The sequence below is a fragment of the Hordeum vulgare genome, chromosome 7H (assembly GCF_904849725.1).
Source record: "Hordeum vulgare subsp. vulgare chromosome 7H, MorexV3_pseudomolecules_assembly, whole genome shotgun sequence".
NCBI lineage: Eukaryota > Viridiplantae > Streptophyta > Magnoliopsida > Poales > Poaceae > Hordeum > Hordeum vulgare.
Window position 1 is genome coordinate 10,378,364 of NC_058524.1, and position 9,487 is coordinate 10,387,850.

The 9,487-nt window shown below is 45.1% G+C and overlaps 1 protein-coding gene across 1 annotated transcript; it reads left to right on the plus strand.

The window, feature by feature from the left end:
* The first annotated feature begins 2,856 nt into the window (after nucleotides 1-2,856).
* LOC123408002 (glycerol-3-phosphate acyltransferase RAM2-like) lies at nucleotides 2,857-4,444 on the plus strand. Its single transcript, XM_045101238.1, has 2 exons — nucleotides 2,857-3,852; nucleotides 3,926-4,444. The coding sequence occupies exons 1-2, from the start codon at nucleotides 2,857-2,859 to the stop codon at nucleotides 4,442-4,444; spliced, it is 1,515 nt and encodes a 504-aa protein (XP_044957173.1).
* The last annotated feature ends 5,043 nt before the right edge of the window (nucleotides 4,445-9,487 follow it).

Consider the following 9,487-nt stretch of genomic DNA (forward strand, 5'->3'; position numbering starts at 1 on the left):
CGAAGGGAGTACAAACTAATCATTAAAAACCACCATGGCGACTGCTGCAGATCAATGATGGCAACCACTGGTTCTTATAGTTGGTGCTCCTTTTAGAAGTGCTATGGTGCTTTGTCTCAGAAAGCTTAGAACGCACGTACTCCATTTTTGACAGTTAAATTTGTGAAGTAGGAACCTCTATTTTCGGGCAATTTGTGCAAATTTGTTGGAAGTTCATGTCCACATTTATGAAAGAGCATCATTATTGCTATGTACTAATTTACGAAAATTGTACCTACTAGTTCAATCTGATAAGGGGAGAGAGCTAATATCAGGAGGGTCGTTGCAATGCAAATAAATTAGTGCATAGAGTTTTTGTTCCATCCGGTCCAATGCTTAAGAGATAGTTATTCGGTCATGTCCATAAGGACATTTAAGGAACAAGTTTTGTTTTCGATATGACTCTTTAAAGATTGGATCTGACGTTAGAGAACAAATCTCAAATGGAACGAATTGCCTCCACGTTTCTCTTTTGCACCGCACATGTGTTGTCGCGCTCGCACCCCCCCTGCCCACACACACACTCCCCCAACCAACTCCATTATAGCTTTGTTGCCATTGCATGGCATATGCACATACCATGGATGGAGATGGATATCACAACCATATATGAGTATAAAACAAGGTCAAGTTTATTTCAAATGAACTTTCAGAATTTTCTAAGTTCACGTAATTACAAATTTTTATTCATATCAGATGTATGTACACCCGATAAACAATGGGTATTTTCCATAAGATGTATAATACACTTCAAGTATCATATGGTTATAAACTAAATTTGATAAAGAAATGGTAAAGGAAGCCAAGGAGAAGCTGGCACGATTGCCCTCGGTTACTCATGTCGGTATCACCATGGGCACGCGCGTGCTCACTACACCGCCATGGTGTTGGAAGAGTGGGACCGCGGCACGATCTTTCGATGAGAGTGATGATAACTATCGATTTGGTGAATTCTGACTTGATAATCTAGCTATGATGTACCCGACAATTCGCATTGACAATCACTAAACTCAGTCTACAACACTTGTTGACCTTGTCGTAGGCACGATCAACGAGGATCAAGTTCCTACGAACAACCAAAGAACCAACAGGAACAAAGGTGAATTGCAATCTAAAATTGCATATAAGAAAGTAAGTAAGTTGATGATCAAGTTGGGGTTTCACCCTCGATCTAGGCGATAGTCCAACATATCACATTGATGCAAATTGTACCGATGATCAGAAAATACAATAAATTATTAACTCTAAAAATAACTATTGATCTACTCTTATATTTAGTAAAGGCGGAGACACAAGAGTCCGTTGCGTCTCTAAGCACAACCGCCAATGCAGGGCCACTTCCTTGTAGGGCATCTACAACAGTTGTATGTTCATCATTGGTAATTTTCGCACGTAAACAGTTTTGACGACATGACACATAATAATAGCGGAGAGAGAATGACACCGTCTAATGCTGAACCAACGCACCATTGAGTGGTGTATGTTTGGCATATTATCTCGTTTGTTACATAGTGAAGCTTAACATATGATTCATTGAAGATCATGTATGATGTGAAGTTGGTTGATGACATGAACAGTTGTATCAACAATTTAACATAGTACAAACCGTTGTAGATGCTCTTCCCGTTGTAGATGTTGCACACGAGGCCCATGTCGATGGCCATGTTTTTTGTGTGTGCTCCTCCATGGGACGTGGATTTTGTCTAACCGTTTGCGCGTGCATCGCATATCCTGACCATCCATCAAGCTTGCAGATCAAATCAATACATCAATCAGGCATGCATGCAAGCAGTAGGGCCTATGGTCTAGTAGTAGAGAATATCACTTGCCTTTTAGCTGTATGTACTACTACTAAATAGCTACTAGTAGTTGCACTATGTTTGCTAGAAAAACTTTTAAATGTTTTTTTGCAAATTTAAATTCGTTTATGTATTTGAGTTTATCACGGTTAGCTCTACGAAATAAGTCCAATATCAATATATTTCCAACAAAGTTCCATATTTTTTTTATAAAAGTTCAGACAAGCTGTTTACAAAATTCATTGGTTCCAAATACATTTTCTAGAAAGTTCTTCAGTATTTCTAACAAAGTGCAAACCCAGTATCCAAAAAGTCCTTCAATTCCTGATTCTGTTTATTTAGAACTATACAATAAAAATGAGAAGCTCTTCATTGTTTCTAGCAAAGTTCCTCACTAACAACAAAGCTACTATAAAATCATATTTCAATTTGAGCTAACAAAAATGTTTTTATAATTTATACAATACTGATCTTGTTCTAAAGACCTTAGCGCCGTGAGTTCAAATATATAAAGAGTTTTAAAAATAAAAAAAATTATTTTAAAGATATGAATCATCTAAACTATCAAAAGAAAAATAAAAGTAACTATGATTGAGGAGAGAGAAAAGATGCTCTAGACATGCATGTGTCAATCAGCAGAAAAAGACTAGAAGAAGGGGCATGCACATGCAAAAGGATTGGATCCATATGAAATAGCAACGGTTGAGATACTAGTTACGCGCACAACCAGTTAGACAACGCCTTATTCGTCCTCCATGCATGTACTGACTGGGCCCCACTCCATGCATAGGATGTACGTACACATGCAATAACAACATGCACGTATTCGTTCTATGCACATGGAAAGCCACACATGATAAGCACTTTACATTGTAGTACAAGGCCTAAGCTCCTATTTGCCTTGCCTCCCGTGTATATGAATGGCCACGGAGAAGTGCGAAACTCTCGTGCAAAGTTGTACACACGGAAGCGTACGTGCCGAAGTGCAAAGTTGGAATTGATGGAGGACACAACCACGATGACGGCCTCGCGGTTCCCGACGGTGGACAAGTGCTCGTCGGTGGACCGGAGTGGTGACACGGTGGTGGCAGACCTAGACGGTACGCTGCTGTGCGGCCGGAGCTCGTTCCCGTACTTCGCGCACATGGCTTTCGAGACCGCTGGCCTACTCCGACTCCTGCTGCTCCTGCTGCTGGCTCCGCTCGCGGGGCTCCTCTACTACTTCGTGTCAGAGCCGGCCGGCATCCAGGTGCTCATCTTCGGGTCCATGGCCGGCGCCAAGGTGGACGACGTCAAGGCCGTGGCGCGCGTGGTGTTGCCCAAGTTCTACTGTTCCGACCTCCACCCGGAGTCGTGGCGCGTGTTCTCGGCGTGCGCTCGCCGGTGCGTGCTCACCGCGAACCCGAGGATCATGGTGGAGGCCTTCCTGAAGGAGTACATCGGCGCCGACATCGTGCTCGGCACGGAGCTCCTGATCTGGGGCGGCAGGGTGACTGGGCTCGTCTGCTCACCCGGCGTGCTCGTCGGCGAGAAAAAGGCTGACGCGCTCCGTCAAGCGTTCGGTGACACCATGCCGGACATCGGCCTCGGTGACAGGAAGACGGACTGCCCGTTCATGCGGCTGTGCAAGGAGTGCTACGTGGTGCCCCCGACGATGAAGATGAAGCCCGTGCCGCCGCACGACCTGCCGAAGCAGGTCATCTTCCACGACGGCCGGATGGTCCACAAGCTGTCGCCCGCGCTCGCGTTGCTCACCTTGCTCTGGATCCCTATCGGGTTCTTGCTCTCCTTCCTCCGTTTCGCCGCGGGTGCGCTCCTGCCAATGCGCATGTTGTACCACGCCTTCACCGCCCTCGGCGTGCGCATCACCGTCAGGGTTAACCCGCCACCGCCGACAGCAAGCTTCGAGACCGGCCAGAAGGGCGTGCTCTTCATCTGCAACCACCGCACCCTCCTCGACGGCATCTTCCTTTCCACGGCACTCGGCCGGCCGATCACCACGGTCACCTACTCGGTATGTACATCTACAACTTCTGGATAGCAGTCACCCTTATTGATCACGTGTCGATGAACGATGGGATGCACAGATGTCACGGCTATCGGAGATGTTGTCCCCGGTCCGCGCGGTGCGGCTGACCCGCGAACGGGCGGCGGACGCGGCGATGATCCGGCGCCTGCTCAAGGAGGGCGACCTGCTGATCTGCCCCGAGGGTACGACGTGCCGGGAACCATTCCTGCTGCGGTTCTCGGCGTTGTTCGCAGAGCTGTCGGACGAGATCGTGCCGGTGGCGATGGAGAACCAGATGAGCATGTTCCATGGCACGACGGTGCGGGGGTGGAAGGGGCTGGACCCCTTCTTCTTCTTCAGGAACCCAAGCCCGGGCTACGTGGTCACCTTCCTCAGCAAGCTCCAACCAGAGCACACCTGCAAGGGCGGCAAGACTAGTTATGAGGTGGCCAACTACATACAAAGACTCATCGCCTCCACGCTCTCGTATCAGTGCACCAGCTTTACCAGGAAGGACAAGTACATGGTGCTCGCCGGCAACGATGGTTCCGTCGTGTCCAAGCCCAACGTCGACAGGAAGAAGTTGATGGGATTCTAGTAAAACGTGAACTCTAAAATATAGACCACCGCAAAATATTAAAAGCCGTGATGGGGAACAAACTCCTTGCCTTCGTGCTCATTTCTTTCACGACTTTTCATTGATATAAAAGAAAAGTAAAATGCAAAAAACTACCCCAATAGGGATCTGATTAGCAGAAAATGAGTTTACCCTGCTAAATAAAAGAGAGCAGAAAATGAGTTTACCAGTGGCGGAGATTCGGCCTGATTGTTGGACGGGTCAGGCTAAGAAACTGTGTTTTCGGGCCCAATTTTTTCGTGAGTCTTCCCTATTTTCTATTGGGTTGGACGGTCGAATGCCCAGTTTAGCCCCCAACTTAGCTCTGCCCCTACACTTTACAATTCGATGCAAAAATCGTCGCAAGGAAGAATAGGGAGTGATAAAAGAACACGGAGTATTGACATGGCAAATCGCCCACAAGCTGATCTCACGTGGCGGCACGGCGGAACTGCAGAAACAATACTTGACAAATGGCTGTGACTCCTGTTCAGGCTAAGAGGAATTTAATCTCCTGAATCATATGGCCGTAGGCTGATCTATCCAAGGAGTCATAGATATAGCTTTAATGGCTACATCACAGTCTGATTGCACCATCATGGCGGACTTGGAATGCTCAACTGTTAGTTTAATATCTTCTAGAATAGCATGTAACTCCGCTTCAAGGGCGTTGTTGCAGTGGAATAGCTTGCGGTAAGCAGCAAATGTTACACCACCGGTATAGCATTCCTCAAGATCATACCCGAGCCAGCCGAGCCATTTGTAACATTGAAGGATCCATCCACTGACAGCGCCACCGTTCCCATCCGAGGGGGTGGCCAAGGCACACGGGGCGTGGGTTTATGCGGGGCTCTCGCATAGCCAGGCCTTCAGAGAACGCCGGCGCTTGCCCCTGATAATCTCATCCGCACCCCGTGAAATCTGATTGAAGGTGTTATAGTAGCTGAGGAGGAAGGAGCAGGATACCTCTGGTGGAGGGATTGATTTACCATGTACCAGCTCATTCCGAAGGTACCATATTCTCCATAAGACCATGATAATTCTACTTCTGATAGAGTCATGTGATTCTGCAAGGAGATGAAGCAACCATTCAGTGCCTGTCCACTTGATCATCGATATGTTTGGAAGAGGCCAGTGATTTTGCATCAAGTCCGAGAGATCAGCAGCATGTGGACAAGAAAGTAGCGCATGAAATGATGATTCCTGTTCACGGTCACAAAGCATGCAGTACCCATTCAGACCAATATGTCTTCTCCTCTTTTCAGCATCCGTCGGCAGGGCGCCTGAGGTCACTTGCCACGTGAAATTCTTGAGTTTTGGTGGAACCTGTTGGAAATATGCCCTAGAGACAATGATAAAATAGTTATTATTATATTTTCTGTTACAAGATAATCTTTTATTATCCATGCTATAATTATATTGAATGAAAACATAGATACATGTGTGGATACATAGACAAAACAATGTCCCTAGCAAGCCTCTAGTTGGCTAGCCAGTTGATCAATGATGGTCAAGGTTTTCTAACTATATGCAAGTGTAGTCGCTTGATAACTGGATCACATCATTAGGAGAATCATGTGATGGACTAGACCCAAACTATGAATGTAGCATATTGATCGTGTCATTTTTATTGCTATTGTTTTCTACATGTCAAGTATTTATTCCTATGACCATGAGATCATATAACTCACTGACACCGGAGGAATACCTTATGTGTATCAAACGTCGCAACGTAACTGGGTGACTATGAAGGTGTTCTACAGGTATCTCCAAAGGTGTCCGTTGAGTTAGTATGGATCAAGACTGAGATTTGTCACTCCTGTGACGGAGAGGTATCTCGGAGCCCACTCGGTAATAAAACATCACACACAAGCCTTGCAAGCAATGTGACTAAGTGTAAGTCACGGGATCTTGTATTACGGAACGAGTAAAGAGACTTGCCAGTAACGAGATTGCAATAGGTATGCGGATACCGACGATCGAATCTCGGGCAAGTAACATACCGAAGGACAAAGCGAATCACATACGGGATTATGTGAATCCTTGGTACTAAGGTTCAACCGATAAGATCTTCGGATAATATGTAGGATCCAATATGGGCATCCAGGTCCCGCTATTGGATATTAACCGAGGAGTATCTCGGGTCATGTCTACATAGTTCTCGAACCCGCAGGGTCTGCACACTTAAGGTTCGATGATGTATTAGTATAGTTGAGTTATATGTGTGGTTACCGAATGTTGTTCGGAGTCCCGGATAAGATCACGGACGTCACGAGGGTTTTTGAAATGATCCGGAAACGAAGATTGATATATAGGATGGTTTCATTTGATCACCGGAAAGTTTCGGCATTACCGGCAGTGTATCGGGAGTGACGAATGGGTTCCGGGTATTTACCGGGAGGAGCCCACCCACCCGGAAGTGAGCCCAGTGACCCTAGGGTGGCGCACCAGCCCTTAGTGGGCTGGTGAGGCCAGCCCAATAGGGCCATGGCGCCACAAGTGGGAAAACACCAAAGGAAAGAAAAAAAAGGAAAGAGGGAGGTGGGAAGGAAGAGGAGGACTCCTCCTCCTCCCTGGCGGCCGGCGCATCCTTGAGGCCCTTGTGCCTCAAGGCTAGCCCCTCCCCTCCTCCTATATATATTGGTGATTTAGGGCTTTTTGAGACACAACTTTGCCACGTGCAACTATAGCCTATTCCACATAGTTTCACTTCTAGATCGGATTTCTGCGGAGCTCGGGAGGATCCCTGAAGGAGTAGATCATCATCACCACCGGAGCGCCGTCACGCTGCCGGAGTACTCATCTACTTCTCCGTCTTGCTTGCTAGATTAAGAAGGCCGAGATCGTCATCGAGCTGTACGTGTGCTGAACGCGGAGGTGCCGTCCGTTCGGCGCTAGATCGGAACCGTTCATGTGACGGATCGTGGGACGACGGTGATTTGAATCACGAAGTTGTACCACTACATCAACCGCGTTTCTTAACGCTTCCCGCTGAGCGGTCTACAAGGGTACGTAGATCTAATCTCCTCTCGTAGATGGACATCACCATGATAGGTCTTCGTGTGCGTAGGAAAATTTTTGTTTTCCATGCAACGTTCCCCAACACTGGCATCATGAGCTAGGTTCATGCGTAGATGTTATCTCGAGTAGAACACAAAAGGTTTTGTGGACGGTGATATTCGATTTGCTGCCCTCCTTAGTCTTTTCTCGATTCGGCGGTATTGTTGGATTGAAGCGGCCCGGACCGACATAACTCGTACGCTTACGAGAGATTGGTTTCATCGATTGACATGCAACCTCGTTGCATAAAGATGACTCGCGGGTGTCTGTTTTTCAACTTTAGTTGAATTGGTTTTGACTGAGGCGGTCTTTGGAGAGACGTTAAATAGCAATTTGCACATCTCCATTGTGGTTTTTGCGTACTAGATACCCATAGCAGCCACGTAAAATATGCAACAATAAATTAGAGAACGTCTAACTTGTTTTTACAGGGTATTCTTGTGATATGATATAGCAGCCACGGAACCGAAGTGCAAAGTTTTTTTTTTTTTACGCAAAACCGAAGTGCAAAGTTGTACACAGAAACTCATTGCCTTCACGCTCTCGTATTAGTGCACCACCATCACTAGGAAGGACAAATACATGGTGCTCGCCGGCAATGATGGTTCCATTGTGTCCAAGCCCAACGTCGACAAGAAGAAGTTCATGGGCTTCTAGTAAAACCCGAATCCAAAAATATAGACCACCGCAAAATATTTGAAAGTACGAACAAATTTTTAAAGCACGAATATTTTTTGAATTTTGAGAACAAATTTCGAAATTGAAAACAATTTTAAAAAAAGTGAACAAATTTGGAAGCACGAACATTTTTTGAATCTTGAGAACAAAATTTGAAAAAGGAGAACAATTTCAAACCCCGAAGAAATTTGATAGCACGAACAAATTTTTAAAGCACAAGCATTTTTTGAATTTTGAGAACAAATTTTGAAACTGAGAACAATTTTAAAAATACATGAACAAATATGGAAGCGTGAACAATTTTTTAAGGCACAAACTTTTTTGAATCTTGAGAATTTTTATTTGAAAAGGAGATTTTTTTTGAAAAACCCCGAACAAATTTTACTATAGCCTCGTATTTCTTCTCCAAAATTTGGTTTCTGTTTGGCCAACTTGATATTTTATCTTGCAATGGGAAGAGGTACTTTGTCATGGGTTCGGTCTTGCAGTGCTCAATCTTAGTGATAGAAAGAGACATGACACGCATGTATCATTGCTACCAAGGAAACAAAGATGGGGTCTATTCCTACATGAACAGATCTTGTCTACATCGTTTCATCATTCTTAAGGTATTACTTCATTTCTCCATGAACTCAATACATTAGATGCATGTTGGATAGCGGTCGATGTGTGGAGTAGTAGAAGTAGATGCAGGCAGAAGTCAGTCTACTTATCTTGGATGTGATGCTTATATACATGATCATTGTCTTGAATCTTGTCATAATTATTTGCTTTTCTATCAATTGTCCAACAGTAATTTGTCTACCCACTGCTTCCTATTTTCTTGAGAGAAACCACTACTGAAACCTACGGCCCCCGGGTCTGCTTCACATCATCTATTTTGCAATCTCTACTTTGCTATTTGTGTTTCTACTTTATTTGCTCTTTTGTTTTCACATCTATATTATCAAAAACTCTAAAAATACCTTGTTGCGTTCTATTTGCTATCACTCTTATTTGCATCTATCAATCCATCATTACTTTACCCATGAGGAATTGACAACCCATCCATGCTTTGGGTTGCAAGGATTTGCTATTTGTGTGCAGGTGCTGCTTGCATAGTCTTGTGGATCTTCCTACTGGATTGATACCTTCATTTCTTAACCGAGGGAAATAATTGTCGTCGTTGTGCTACATCATCCTTTAAGCTTGGAGGGAAACCAAGGCATCTGCGAGACTAAGCAATTATATTTGGATTTGACACGCATTCTTTGGCATGCCCGGATCTCACAATGACATCAATGTGCT

Bases quoted from the DNA above. Each gene is read 5' to 3' on its own strand.
- LOC123408002 (XM_045101238.1), top strand. From the start codon at position 2,857: ATGACGGCCTCGCGGTTCCCGACGGTGGACAAGTGCTCGTCGGTGGAC. The intron at 3,853-3,925 runs GTATGTACATCT...TGGGATGCACAG, and splicing joins TCACCACGGTCACCTACTCG to ATGTCACGGCTATCGGAGAT.